Source organism: Atractosteus spatula, chromosome 16 (genome assembly GCF_055471065.1).
Source record: "Atractosteus spatula isolate fAtrSpa1 chromosome 16, fAtrSpa1.hap1, whole genome shotgun sequence".
NCBI classification, from domain to species: Eukaryota; Metazoa; Chordata; class Actinopteri; order Semionotiformes; family Lepisosteidae; genus Atractosteus; species Atractosteus spatula.
The window spans coordinates 3,595,114-3,611,283 of NC_142721.1; the positions used below are offsets into that span (position 1 = coordinate 3,595,114).

Here is a 16,170-nt window from a genome sequence, read left to right on the forward strand (position 1 = left end):
AATATGCTACAACTGAATCTGTTGAAAAATGCTTATAGGCAGAGTATGAAATAACACCAAAGTAAAAACTATCATACTGTTAAGTGCCTTAAACAGCGGGTTTAAAAAGGCCTTGGTTTTCTTTTTTTTTTAAAGAAAAGCAATTTGAGTGTGCAATTTTCAGCGCCCGAAAAATATATCTACTGTTTCCCCCGAGACAAACGGGAGTTTGCTTTCACAAATCAGTGACTAATGTACAGTACCACTTGTGTCTGTCGCTTTTGAGTACAGATGTTTTATGAACAAAAGTCTATGTGGTAGTGCTTTCATGTGTGTCCTGTAACGCGTCTGAAACGCAAGAGGACTGTTTAACTCGGACGCGGCACTGAGGCATTTCACGCTGGCGCTCAGACCGCTAAATCCTATAGCGCACGCTGCCCTCTTCACTGCTGCTGCGGCTCCAACTCCATCTCTCTCCCCCTCCCCTGGCCACGACTCCCCCCAAAGTCTCCGCCTCTCCGAAGGCGAACTCGATCCCGGTGCCCCCCTTTCCCTATCCCCCCACCCCCTGCCTGTCCCGATTCCGGTCGTCTATCCCAGACAGACTCGCTTTCATCCATACAGCCCAACTTGAAAACTTTCCCCCGGAGGGGGGTAAAAACATTCTTATTTTTTGTTGTTTGTTTTTTTGGGGGGGGGTTGTTGTTCTTGTTGAGGGAAAGGAGTTAAAAGCTGCAAACTTCTACCCCGACTCTTCGCCTGCATCGGGGTGGTTCAGACGCAGGCGGGCGGGGACGATGTGGGTCTGGTATCTGCTCCTGGGTTCGGGCTCCGGCTCCAGCTCGGTAGGTAAGTCAGCGCTCCGGAGGGAGGATCTTTAAAGGCGACTCCGCGGTTTAAAAAGCATGCGTGCTTTCAAGCGGTCAGTGCTTTACTAATACTGCGGATTTGTTTGTTTTTTTTTTGTGTGTGTGTGCTGGGCTGTCTTTACAAAGGCTTTGTTTTTTAGGGTGAGTTTATATTCAACCCCCCCCTGAACACTGTTAAACTGAGCCAGCTGCTGAATAACTCGCTTCACTTTACAACCCCTAGGTCTGGTGTCTAAGTAATCGGTTTCTTGCAGCCTTTCCCCAAAGATTGAAGGTAAAGGTATTGTAAATGAGCATCTGACATTAAAACTCGTTGTCTAGGAAGATGGGTTTTCCGACTACCCCGTGTAGCCCAGGTATCGAGTATAGCAGGGCGGAGAAGGGAGGTTATTGACAGAACGGATCGGTGACAGCTCAATCTGTCCTCGGCCATGCCAACAAGTCGGGGCCCCCAGGGGTAAGAAGAGTATAGTTACACTGGTGTCTGTATGTGGGCGGATTACATTACAGTGTGATCGACGGAGATCAGCTCTTGACTGGCAGCGCTTATTTTATGAATGGAACATTAGGATCACACCCGACGCGCAGAGAGCACACAATTTGACTTGAGACTTAAAACAGAAATATAATGCTTTGTTTTCCGCTCGGACTCAAACGCAAAACTATATTTATAGGCAGTTTACATAAAAAAACAAGTCTTAAATTATCATACAACGCACATCTCTGCTGAAATTAAACGTATTGTATAAGGAGCTTATCTAACATTGTGGTTTGTTATTAGAAAAAAAATGTCCCCTGTAAAAAGGGAGTTGCACTGGTTTGGCATTTGTTAGTTCTCGGTTATTACACCTGTCAAACACTATAGCAGCTATATTAACTATATTAAAAGTAGAAAATAACCAATTATTTTCAAAAGATGACCTTGCTCATCAAGGTCACTCACCCACGGACTTCTAATTTGAAGGTCTACCAATAACACAGCAGAAACGGCAGCTCAGGTTTCGATGAGTTTGGTATTATTCGTTGAAATGAGTTTGACCTTCATCAGCCTTCATGTTCAATAACTTCTCAAGGGCACAGGCCTGTTAAAATTCAGTTTTAAAGGAGGCTATTTTTAGAACAGAACTGGTAGCTTATAATTATCCATTTTATATTAATGCAGTCTTTTAATCTACTTCAGACCTGTTTTAATTTGAAATTGAAATAACTACTTATCTGCCTATTACATATGACTATTGAAACAGGCAGATTGAACATCGTTGTTTTGTTCCACTCCTTGTTAAATAGCTTTAACATTAATCTTCTTTCAGTTTGTTAACCAGTTCTCTGCTCCTGTGCAGATTTTCAAGGGAAGAATTATACTTCTCTGGAATTGACTATTTTAAATAACAATGAGGTAAATTGCAAGATTTATAGATTTCAACAGACAGCAGTGTTACTACAGTTCCTATTATTCAGTTCGATTCGATTCAATTCAAATACTTTATTCATCCCTAGGGTAGTTTGATCTTAGCAGATCTCAGAGGCTAAGCAAGACTGGACCAGGAAAGGAAACCACTGCAAATGGTGTCATTGGAGCAGGATATAGCACTTTTCCCTCTGGGCCAGAACTTAACCATGCCCCAGTGTGGTTAGTGGGGACACAGTAGTAGAGGATAATGGCTAGAATTTCCCCAGATTGCTTATAGAGGGCATGTCAGATAAAGTGTCATTCACAATGTCATCAGTGGATCAGCTAGTAAGTGCTGTTTACCCAGAAGTAATGGCAAGCAACTTGAGCAGAAGCATTGTAAAGGGACGTGTGCTGAAGTTGTTGGTAATAGTGCCCTTGAAGCAGGGTATTTTTGACATTCAAGACTGACCAAAGCAACAGGTTGAATAAAAGTTCAAGCAAGCAGATCAATTGAATGATTCATTAGCTCCTGAGCTGTAGAGCTCAGTGGAAATGAAAAGCAGCAGACACAATGTTTGCTGCAGGACCAGGGCTGGGATCCAATGGTGTAAAAGATGCATACAAAATAGGAGACACTGAGGCTGCTGATGAAAAAGACTCAGGTGTTTATAGTGACATGTCATTTACATCATCTAGAGAATAAAAAAACAAATAACGTGTTAGGAGGTTGTGTGGAACTATAGACTGGCTAGAGGACATCAGAGGCTATAGAGTTACTGGTGATAAATAATTAGATTGTTGGTAGTGGCATAGGTAGTAGCTGTATATCTGGTGATATAAAGAGCCTCATGGTGTTAGCTGGTGGCTGGGTTTTTGGTTGCAGACTGCTTACGTGGTTTTCTGCAGTACATCTGTTTAAAGCTTTTCATAAAGCTTCCTGCACTATTTGGTATCAGGATTGTAAGTTTTTATGTGTACTGACCTCTGTTGTCAGCCCATTTAACGATAGGTATACAGCATCTGTCACTGATATATACTGTAGCTAAATAAATGCATAAATTAAATCAAGGAATGTTAGATTAAAGTTGTACACTGCACTAGTAAGTCCTCGTTTAGAATATTGTGTACAATGTCGTTCACAGTTTTTTAAGGATCAGTCCAGATACATTCTGTGGTATAGGTGAATATTTCAGCTTGTCAATATATGAAACTGAACCTGTTTAGTTTGAAAATTGAAGACTTAGAGGACCCAATCCTAGTATTCAACTTAGCTGAGTTCTTTAGAATAAATTAAACAAATAAACCGGAGAGTACAGGTGGAAACCATGTGGAAGCACGTGTAAAACCTAGAACAGGTGGCCCTTTTTTACTTTACCTTGTGGGAGATTGGAACAATCCACCCAGCCACGCTGCTCAAGCTGATATCCTGACTTCCTTCACGAAACAGCTGTGTGAGATTCTTGGGTCAATGAGCTACTAACTACCAAACAGGCTTAGTGGACAGATTGGCCTCTTCTGGCTTGCAACACTTCTTATGTGGCATCAGTTCTGGGTTACTTTGTCTTTGGGAGTGGGAGTGCTGTTCTGCCATGTGCTCACTGTCCTGTGTTGTACTACTACAATGACACAACTCCAGATCCAGGCCAGTCATTTACAGTAGCTTGTCTGCAGTAATAATGTGGCAGGTGTAGCAGCACCTGGGTGTCTGCCTGTGCCAGACCCACTTCACTGAGAGGGATAGCTTTAATATTTCAGCTGTTCTCAATGAGCTGGATTACCACTGTTATGAGTGGCAAGTGTGAAAACACTACAGAAAAGGCATCTTAACTGAGATGGGGAGAACGTGAAATAACACCAGTGTTTTAACATCAGCAGAGTCCCCTGTTTTAGAATAGTGTATAAGACAAAGAGGCAGATATTTAATTAAGTTGAAAATGTAGAGAGGCAGCACGGTGTTGCAGTAGTAAGGATTGCTGCCTCTCAGTGCTGTGGCCCTGGGTTCAATTCCTAGGCTGTTACCCATGTGTAGTTTGTATGTTCGACCCTTGTTCATGTGTGTTTCTTCCAGGCGTTTCAATGTCCTCCCACAGTCCAAAGACATGCTGTTAGGTTTCTTGACTTCTGGGAAGGTGGCCCTGGTGCGAGTGTGAGCACGTCTGTGTTTGTGTCTGTTTGTACCCCGTGACAGACTCGTGCCCCAGCCGTGGTGAACCCTGCCTTGTTTGTCCAGAAAAGCTCTGGCTCCCCCGTGACCCTAAATTGGATGAAGCAGTTAGAAAATGGCTAGATGGAATATTTCTAGAGAAAACTCAATTTTAACAGTAAAGAACATCCCAGAAGTGGAGGGAGGTTTAGATGAGTTTTCAGTGCAGTTTCCTTAGCTTTGTGTTTCTTTTCAGTCTTCTGTATCAGCCCATGTCTTCTAAACCTGGTTGCACTTGTGATAACTTTTTTTTATAGCAATGCGTGATTAATCATGAGTTAGATGTCAAATGAAAAGTCTCTAATGTTGTGACACTGGGGTGGTAAAGATGAAATTTGCAGTTATTGTTCCGTTTCTAGTTCTTGGAGCATTACCTTCAGTCCCTGTTACAGCTTTTAAATCTCTCTGCCTGTGACAAACATTATTGTAAATCCTGTCTTATTTGCCATTCATTAACCATTTTAGTATGTTTTTTTTTGTCAGAACTGTAATCTGTCTTCCCATTAACCAACATTGCTGTTTTAAAGAATTATTAACAGTTCAATTATTCCAAGGTTAATTTCAGTGCCTTTTTATTGTTCATCATCTTTCATTGATCTGTCCTTTCTGATCAATAATGGATTTAGCTTCTGCTAATTGTTTTTGGTCTGTGTTGCTCTGTAATATGCCTGAACCTTCGATTGCAAAGGTGAAGGTGTTTTAAAGTAAGCCAGTGAGTCATCAAGTAACCCAACTGGGTTTGACTGAGAAACCATGCAAAAAATATAGTAATATCATTTTAAATTCGCTTACACCTGAAGAAGGCTCCACAGCTGAAACATTGTTTTCTTTCTTCTCTTTTCAGCATGGAATAAACCTATTACTTGTGATTTTAAATACTATTCAAAACTAAAAAAAACACATATATCCCTATTTTTAAATAGGATAGGTCATTCCAATGTGTGTGTTTGCCTCAAGAATACTGGGATTGGGATTATTGCCCACTTTTCAGGCACAGTCTGGATCTGTGGCTCAGTGCACTTAATGCTCCAGCCTCTTCCTTTTCTGAGGAGCACCTGCAAATCACCTGTGTAGCGGTGTAGTTTATTTGGCTTGTCTCCGTACATAGTCAGAGAGGAAATGGAAGATATGAAAAACTGAGATATGCTTTTTACAACATTTGAAGAAAAACACCCCAAAACAACAGCGGACATGAGAAAATCAGCATGCTGGCACTTTGAAAAACTCTCCATCCAGCCGTGAAAAAAGTGAGTGGGCTAGTAATGCAAAATGCTTCAGAATCCTATAGGGGCGAAGGGTCCTAATCATGTTGTTAGTTTTCTAAAAAGGCAAAGGAGGAGATCACAAGAAAGCACTTTGAAGATATTTCCAATTTCAAGAAATTAAAAACATATAGTACTAGTGCATAAAATAGTGGCTATAGAAGATTCACCATGTGGTAATTAAAGTAGGTGTGGAAATGTCGTTAAGGAAAATTTTTATATGGACCTTTACATCCCAAAATGCTTTATTTATAGGAGGGCACCTGCTTAGTCACCACTGAAATGTACCTCCACCTTGGCAATGTCACAACTATCAATCAGTTGTATTCTTATATAGCACCTTCCACTCCAGAACATTCTCAAGGCACTTTATATAAATTATATATACAGAAAGCACAGTCAGGAAGAAAATACAATAGAACCATGCATAAAGTGTCATTAAAATAAGGAAATCCACTAAGAGGTGAAGGCTATCAAAACAAGTAAGTCTGAGGCGAGATATAAAACCATCAACATAGGCTTCATTTTTAATCTGGTTAGGAAGAGCATTCCAAAGACAAGGGGTTACCACTGAGAAGGCTTGGTCCCCTAAAGTAGGATGTGAGGTGCTTGGAACATCGAGGAGTCTAGAATAAGAAGCATGAAGCAGGGACAACAGGGACACGTGGGCATAGTAACGCTTGAGGGTACAATTGACCGTGCAGCACCTGGGAGCTCAACAAGAGAATTTTAAAGTCAAGCCTGTAAGAGTTTGGTAGCCACCACAGGCTTTACAGCACAGGAGAAATATGTTCAAATTTGTTAAGACTTGGTCAGCACTGGAGTAACACAGTTCAGTAATTTTGTATAGGATCCAGTCATCAATTCACAGGCATAGTCTGGACCTCAAGGGGAAAAATCATGATTTAATTTCTCTGCATTCGTAGGAGATAGAATTAGTCTTAGACCGGAGATATATTACAAATGGATGAATGCTACACTGCAGATTTTGTGGACATGTCATTCAAAAGATAGGGAATAGTAAAAAAACATCACCCCTAAGAAATTCACATGACACAAGCTGAGGAAAGGCAAAGTGGAACATAAAAGAGGTGGAAGTGTTATGGGTGCTATTGATAAACAAACCTGTAGGACACGGTACAGAATGAAATTGCCCTAAAGGAAAAAGGGATATTACTCATGGTCGTGTTAACAGAACACTTCCAAAGGTAAAAAAAAAAACCTGAATTTTATCAACAGAAATTGCTAATGTTATAAACAACATCCATGTGCAATAAAGGCAACAATCAAGTAACAGAGGTCAGTAGGTGTGACTTCTGTTAAATCTTATGTTATGGAAAATATAATTATAACTAAATTAAATGATCATTCAAAGAGCATTTAGGATTTTAGGGGATTAGCAGCCAGGGGATATTTCTAAATTCCCTAGATTTAGAAAAGATAGATCTTTTCTAATTGTTAGAGTTGTTTGAACAAGTAGCAGCAATAATGATTTGGTTCATTCAGATTTTTGTAAGTCTTTGGACAAAGTTCCACATTAAAAATAAATTCTTAATTTGTTGGTGTTATGAATTCAAGGTATTACATGTTTTCAGATTGAGAATGTAGATCATTGTTATCTCTTTAAGGGCCATTGCTCTGCAGAATTTCTAAATGTTATCTAGATTCTGGGAGAGTTAGTAAACTATTACATTTTACTGCTGATGCCACAATGGGAGGATTAGGTGCACTGTGGAAGTGGCAAAGGACATTGAAATTTACAGATTTACATGTAGATGGAATTCAAGACTAGGTAATCATTTGGTAGATATCATTTCAACCGACATAATGAGTTAAAACTGTATAATTCACTATTGAATATTATGTACAATTTTAGATACCATCCATCATCAAAACAGCTTTCTCCGATTCAGTATCGCAGGGGAGCTAAGTCTATCCCAGCAAGCAACAAGTGTAAGCCGGGATACACCCTGAATGGGATGCCAGTCCATCACAGGGCAGACAGACATAAACACAGATACACACACCAAGGTCAACTATCCCAGAAGCCAATTAGTTAATTTACCAGTAAGTCTTTGGACTGTGGGAGGAAACCCACACAAATATGGGGACAACATACAAACTACACACAGATGGCACCCCAGATCCAGATTGGAACCCAGGGCCCCAGCATCACAAGGCAGCAATGCTAACCCCTGAACCGCCCTGCTGCTCCCTGTTGAATAACATACTTTTTAGTAATAACATTACTTTTTTCTCAATAAAACTGTTTTGCTGAGTTTTTATTGTTTCATAATAATATTGACTCTGTATGTAGTGTGTATTTGACACACACAAAATAGTATTGCTGTATTTAAACTTGCCTACATATTTTTAAGTCCTTTAAAGCATAATTACTGTCTCGAGCAAAATAAGCTTAAAGATGTATATTATAGTGCATTAAGGAACAGTTTTATGGGAATGGGCGTGCTGTTTCTTGGCAACAACACTTAAAAACCAGTACCTTTGGAAGTGTGCAGCCTCTGGTGTGTTGTAATTCATAAGTGTTAGCTTAGGGTACAAGATTTAACAAAGTCCTCCACTTTCACAGTCTTCAACTTATTCAGTACTCCATCCTCACTTAAAAACAAAATGATATACTTGTCTCTGCTATTGGTTTGCAATAGCTTTTAAATAGGATCGTTCCTTTCTATTTATTCAGTACTCTGGTATCCAACACATTAAATGTCACTGTGTTTCAAAGTTGTTATGGATTCCACATTCCAGTTTTGAAATCCATATATAAGCTGACAGAGCCATCAACATTTTCAGTTAAGACACATAATCCAAGTGCACCAACTGCACCATTCAAGAAGGATATTTATAAGTCATTTTATAAGTATTAAGATGATATATAAATCAGTTTCCTTTTTCCATTCTCTTCAAACACTTTAAAAGGTTTTAAAGGTTTCATTTTCTGTGTGCGAACAAGCCCTTCTTCCTTGCAGCAGTTATTTAGAAACTATCAGGGGGAATCTTTATTTATAGTCTCTTACCTTTTTGTGCAACAGACAGAAGGAAATGCATCTATTTATGTGGCTGCTATCATTTGTTTTTCCTTCTTTGCTAATTCTGTAATTCAATAGTTTGTTTTTAATTGTTAAAACATTAATTTATTCAATTAAAACTTTCAGTACACACTTTTGCCTTTTCCATATCTCTAGTTAAATGTTCATCACAGCAGAATACACACCTGCACACAAATACTACTTACAGATACCTGTTAACCTAGCTAGCATGTCTTTTGAGAGGAGAAGCAACCACATACACACATCCCAGAACTGAACCCAGGATTGAAAGGCTATGAGACCGCAGTGTTGACCATAATGCCATTGTGCTGCCCTGAAACTGATCTAGAGTAGCTAAACAATGAAGTGGGCTAAATACAGTATAAGAAATTCCAAGAAATGGTTATGGTCAATCTCCAGTGGTTCTCCTTTGCCCCTGTCCATGATGGCAGGTCAGGCTGCTCCAGTCACAGCTTTTGAGCCCTGAAATTGCTGGAAAGAGCTGTGACATTGTGCTTTCCCTCAGGACTGATTTATCCCTTTACCAAACTGGCTGGGAAATAAGTCGTTTTTAGTATGTTTGCTGTAAAAATGTAATAACGTTGTTTTCCACATTAAACTGAAGTGATGGTTAAGCCCCAGTTAGCTCTAACACCACAATATGTTAATTGCTTAATTGTACTTTAGATCAGTTTTACCTGATATCTTGAGGTTTTTCAACAAGAAAATGTAACCTTTGAGAAAATACAATTTAAGAATATAAAGCAGTTTTTAGTGGAGCAGATTTACTTACACTTTGTTTTGGGGTTTATATGTTAGTCTGAACTGGATGTAAATCAGGTTTTAATTGGTAGTTTCCTCTTAACATCAGATTTGGAAGTTTCTCTACTACATTTATATTACAGTCCTTATCTTACCATGCTACATTATTTGTAGACATGTTTATGTTCTTCTTGTCCAGGTTAAGTGGCACCATCTGTTTCATTCATAAAGCTGGTCCAATTTGACTACATTTACTACAGTTATAACACCCAGAACTGCAAAACCTGCTAATGAAGCTTTAGACATTTTCACATTTGAAGCCCTAAACTTCTGGTAGTAGTGAAAGGCAGTATTTTGTTGATTTTTCCCTGTTTGAATTACTAGGTGGTGCAAATAACACAATAGCTAAAGTAGCTGAGGCCCTCTCGATTGTACAGTAATTGCTTAAGGAGGAGTTTCAAGTGTACTTCCAGTAAATGTTCCTCTTAGCCTGCTTCTGTGAATAATTAATTTCTTCTTTGGAATCCAAAAATTATATGGACAGTTTAACTTGGAATTGCAGAACAATGTAGAATATTCCAAGTTGATTTTTAGCATTGTAATACTGCTAAGGAATAAATATTTTATCTTATGTTGGCTGCAGATCTTTTAGTGGAAGTATGAATAAGGAGCTACTGTCCAGAAATATTGCATATAGCTTCAAATGCATCTACGTACTGTAAAATGTATGCTTTTAAAATAATCTATTAGTCTTTATAATAAGTTTTAAATTTACAAGGGATTGTTTTATTTTATTTATATATGTTACCATGTCTGTAAAAAGTTGGAATTTGTTGTTGTAAGACATGTTTATTAAAAAATAAAAACTTGGGATAAGTGTACTCTAAGATTATACTGTTCAATTCCCAGTTGTTTGGAATCTGTGGGATTTTGTGATCATTTAGTGGAGAATGAGTTGAGCATTCTGACTAGGCTGGACTCATTCTGTCCATAATGGCAGATGGCATTTCACAGTCAATGAAGAGAAATGGTATGGCCCTGAGACACTACACTTTCACACCCCTCTCAGATCTATTATTAGAACTGAGAGTACCAGTGTGACAATCCGATCAGATTAAGCATGGTGGCATGGCCTCAAGTGGTGAACTTGGTAAAGGTCTGTGATGTTTTCTATTTTTTAATGGTTTATTTGCTTATAAGATCCTCTAGACAAGGGGTAAAATATACACTAATACAGTACATCAAATAAATCCATCCATCCATTTTTAAAGTAACCACTTTATCCAATAGAGGGTCGTGGGAGAGCTGGAGCTTATCCTGGCAAACAATGGGCACAAGGCAGGGTACACCCTGGACAGGACACCAGTCCATCACAGGGCACACACACATACAAACATGCACACACTCACACCAGGAGCGGTTTCCCTAGAAGTCAGTTAGCTTACCGGTTTGCCTTTGAACTGCGGAAAGAAACAGGAGCAGCCAGAGGAAAAATTCCAAACTGCAAACTCCAAACAGACAGCACCCCAGGAATTAAACCCAGGGCCCCAGAGCTGTGAGGCAGCAATACTAACCACTGCGCCACCTTGCCACTGACTTAAAGGCAATATAAAATATACATCTTTCAAATACAGTAAAAATACAAAGGCATGAAGAACAAAACATCCAGGCAGGCACATGTTTGAAGTTCAATGCCTGTGCAGCACAGAGCAGAGTGACTGTCATAATGTCCACATTCACATTGAGTGAATCCTTAAAGAGAATAATTGCCACAGGTGTTTTTCCCCTCTAAGTCTGTGGTGACTTAATTCCAAATTCATGCATTATTGAAAGACAGTCACTGTTACTCACAAGTTTAATTTAAAGCAGTATTTCCTAAATCTGTCCATTCCCTCCCCACCACTCCACATTTTTAATTCCCCACCTGATCATCCATTTCAATATGAACATTCCTGTACTGTACATCACTTTACTGGTTTCTAACAGTTTCTTGTTTATGACAGTGCAAGCTTAACTAGTACTGGTCTTAATTTATTATTCCCAGCAGTGTTATTTATTGATAATATGAGAAGTGTACTTTAATATTTTTTGCTTGTTTACAATTTGACATTTGTAAACAGAATAACGTAATTCCGTTTTACTGGAGTAATCAAACTGGATTTTCGGTGCTTTTAATTTTTTAATGACATAACCCTGTTTAAGTTGCACATAACAACATTTTTATTAAAAACATCTGACTGAAGTAGAGAATAACATTAATATATTAGTGAGTGTTACGTTTCCGTTACGGGCATTATACGCACAATATTTTCTCAAGCTTAATTTATGCATATCTTAATCCCAAAGATCCACAGCTCTTCTTTTAATTGTGTGTGTGTAATTGGTTAGGTACACACCATGCAGTTATTTTATTCCTCAGTGATATACGATTTTTACTGCAGTTAATCAAAAGATTAATCAAATATCTTATTTTAACTTTTTAAGATGGCCTAACCTCCAATGTAAGTGAATGCTGAAAAATAAAGGTTCACATGAAGAAAGTGGGGTAACTTTGAAGTAATAAAGTTCTTTATCGTATTCAGTACCTGTCTTGTAAAACATCCAGTTTTACCCGTCCCTCTTTAATGTGCTCACAGTGCTTACAGTGATTTTCTGTATTTAGTATTTCAGTATTTACACAATATATTAATTGGTAATTAAGGAAAACATGCAGTGCCTGCTGCATTAAAATAGCTAAAAAAGTACTTGCATGTTTTGGAGACAAATTAAAATTCTTTATTTTCCTAAATTTATCTTTTCTGACTTGTTTTGTATTCTGCGGTATATATTTAGAACTTGGAATGACAAGTAACTTTTTTGTTTTAAATTGTCCTTTTTCTGTTACCAAATATGTTCCCTTTAAAGTGTGAGTCATGGACCTGGCGCGGACTAGAGGAGTCAGAGCGGGTGCAGACACTCCAGACTGTACACTGCCAGGCCACGCACACACAGCTCTGCACAGCTGAGCTAAGGCTGGAGGCAGAGGACTGTTGCAGTGCTTACTCACACATGCCTGTCCAGCCAGAGGGGGCGCTGTGGTGTCACAGCTAAGAAACTGGTGCGCTAAAACAAGCTAGTATACGACTGCAGAAATAATTATGGAAAGAGTGTAAAGTGGGAATGTAATGCAGACCATAAAAGATCGAATAATATCTTAGATATAAAAATGTCACGTTGTTTAATGCAGTTTTGTGTTGGTGTGGCACAATGCTGATTGGTTGTCTGATCTATAATATGTCAAACCAACACAAGAATTATACATTCACACATTCATTAGGCAGCCATTCAGTTTTTGCCTGCAATCTCTGGAACGTACTAGCTCCTAAGATGGAACTTACATGTAATAATCACAAAGATGTCAAAGCTTTTGTTAAAGAAGGTTACTGTTGTCAGCAGTCTGCAGCTCAACCTCTTGTATCAGCCAGCGCCTGAAATCAGAGGAAGCCTGCCTGCCAAAAGTCAGTGTACAGCACTGACAGTAAAGCTTGGGGTTGATCAATACGAGTGTGGGGCTGTATCTCATATCGACTGCGGAGTTGAATAACAGTCCGTGTACAATAGTTACTGTTAGTCGATTTCCTCCACCATGCTTCACAGATTAGTGGATATTCTTTGTAGTACAGTATCTGTAGATTGTTTCTTAACACTTTAGCCTTCCTGTCTCGTTGATAAAGGGTTTACTGTGGACTCATCTGTTCATAGCACTTTGTTCCCCAATTCCCCTGGCTCATCTTTGTACTTCTTAGTCTTAAATTTACAAGCATGGTGGAGGTAATGTCTTGGCCAGGGCATGCCTGGCTATCTCTGGAACTTCTTGCTCTCTTTTATTGATGAGGTAACTAATGAAGGTAGCAGCAGAATGAACTGGGAAGTTTACAGAAACATTTGGCTGCTTATATAACAGAAAGAAAATGCTTCCATACTTGTTGGGCTGTGCTTCACCAATCACCCTGGCAATGATCCAGATCATATGGCCAGTGCAACCAAGGCAATCATCCGGAACAATAAATTGAAAGTCTGACCATTTCAAAGACTGACCGATTAAATACAATCAAGAAGTACTTTATATGCTGATGGGAAAAAAATGAAGTCAGAGCAGCTCGAAGTGAGGAAAGAACTCAGTGTGGCTGCATTACAGGTTGGAAAAGTATCTAATCAACTAATCAACTTGCTGCAGCTACTTGTTTTTTCTGAGATGTGTCCTGTACTAGCACTGCCGTGTCCTGGACATATAGACTCTCAGCTGATGAGATCATATGTAACTTGTGCAGCTTCCCCTGCTGCTGCAGGGATTCAGTCCCCGTCAGTTTTAGGCTCTGAGCAAGACCAGGTCCTCTGTCAAGGGAGACCAGTGAAAGGCCAGGCTCTGTTCTGCCTGCTCCAGAATTTGATCACGGTCGCTAATGGGCTCGGAGCCACAGAGAACTCCACTCCGCCACAAGAGCAGGTTCCACGGCTCCTACAGAGCACATAACTCTGCTATTCCAAAAGACCAGCCCTCTGCCACAGTAGAGTTCTGCACTGTCTAGATGTTCAGAGGGGGTGATGTCACTTCTGTTATTGAGTCCAGTTACATGCTGTGTTAGACTGGTCTGTGGTGTCTGCAATATGCAGATTTTTAAAGCAAGGAGCTGGAAGCAGTGGAAATTACAACTAAAATGTGAAATTGAAAATAAAAAAACTAAAATTCTCTGCCTCAAGCTTTACGTTTCCTTTGGAAATAAGCTCTATCAAACAACAGTATGAAACCGCTGCACTTGCAGCAGCATTTGAAGAAAAAAAAACCACTGTGTGAGTGAGCCGTTAGATATTTTCAAAGATGAGATTTGAATTCCACTCTTCCCAGTGCAAAATGAGAAAAACCTTCAACTCTTTCTATAAAAGCACTCAAAGCTTCATATGCTGTCTCCCTCCTTATAACAAAATCAAGGAAGTCGAACTCCACAGCAGAGAATCTGACGCTGCCTGCCTCCATAACTCTGGTATGAAACACACTTGATAAAAAAGCCGCTAGTACTCTCAAGAAAGTACCCTTATCAAATGTCAGTGGGTATCGTAAAATTGAAGACATTGCCAAGGATGTTGTCTGTCATCTTGTAGAGAAACATAATCTTAAAAAACAATTTGCCTTTCACAATAATGAGTGCATGGATATTACTGAAAAGGCTCAGCTGCTAGCTTACATTTGACACCCTGAATCTCTTGATATGAATGAGCGTGTAATGTTCTGAGAATGTATAAAGGCAAACAGGAGACTGGAGAGGATATTTGAAACCTGTTGTTTTTATTTCATGTTTAACATGGTTTGAGTTGGAATTTGTGCAATGTTGTCTGAATCAACTGGGCTACTGAGATAACGAGGAGAGAAATGGACTTGTACTGTAACTCACACTGGGATAGAAAATCCTTCTTCACTTAGGTATCTGCTTAAAATGGTTTTTGTACTGCAGTTTAAAATGTCTGTCGAACCCTGTTAACTTTATCAAGTCAATGGCACTCCGTGCTTGCCTGATTCACAATCTTTGCAAAGAAATATGATCAGAACATCAGGTTCACACAGAAGATCACTTGCTTTCACATGCTGTATGTGATTCCTATACCGTTTGAAGTACAGTTTATTTGTGATCATTCTTCCCAACTTGGGTCTGTGTATCTCGGTACTGTGTAATTAGCTCAACTTGCCTACTTTACAGATATATCTAAAATCTATTCCCAGGGTGTAACACTAATATTTTATAATATCTGAATATCTATAAAAAACTGAATACTGTCAAATGTCAAATCAAACACTTTACTTTCCATTGCATTGTGAAAATATTGCTTATGTCGGCATAGGGAAAATTGAGCATAGATGAGCATAATTAAAGAAATAATAGTAGTTATTTTTTCCTATTTGTCTATTTGATATCTGAGTTGAGGTCATTGAACATGATTATCCCAACATTCAGCACAGCTGAATTCAATTTGAGTGGTTAAGAAGCACATTCATTTCATAATAACAACAACAGTTATAAATTTATTCTTATTCTTATTCTATACCTGCTCATTACTCCATTTATTAATCCAATCTATTTTTACTCATCCGGCTATGTGAAGAATAAAAAATGTAGCCAAAAGGTTCGCTGTAAAGGTTAAATTCCAAGCTGAAAATTCAAGACTCAACCTGTCTTCTCTAACTCTTCAGTTCTCAACTGGCCCGTGGTCATTCATTATTAATATTGTAACGAACGGCAGGCATACAGATGGTACAAGCTGGTTGCAGTGCGGTGACAGTACAGCCCTCTGACCCCCTGCGCATAACAGGGCTGCCGGCCACTGGTGCTGTAGGAGGTCTTCTGTAGCTCAGCCGGCAAAACTGCTGTTGAGCAACACAGGAGACCTGGGTTTGAGCCCATGCGATGAAGAATGAACTGGGACAGGAGCAGCAAAGGCATAAGCCCAAGAACCCGGATTCATTACAATATTATTAATAATATATTCCGTATTACATTTAAATTGGAATGTTTTTACAAATATAAGAGGCGATACACAACATGTAAAAATAACCCTTTTCCTTCCTTTAACTTGAAGAATTCCGTGAAGAAATCCTAAATCACGAAACCATCACTTATAATAA

General features: G+C 39.1%; 1 protein-coding gene across 1 annotated transcript in view; it reads left to right on the forward strand.

Annotated features, from left to right (window-relative positions):
* The first annotated feature begins 542 nt into the window (after positions 1 to 542).
* Positions 543 to 16,170, forward strand: part of ldlrad3 (low density lipoprotein receptor class A domain containing 3) — a 78,288-nt gene continuing 62,660 nt past the window's right edge. Inside the window, exon 1 of the mRNA XM_088934715.1 lies at positions 543 to 828. Coding sequence (XP_088790841.1) covers positions 777 to 828 — 52 coding nt within the window. The 5' untranslated portion in view covers positions 543 to 776. The remainder of the gene's footprint in view (positions 829 to 16,170) is intronic.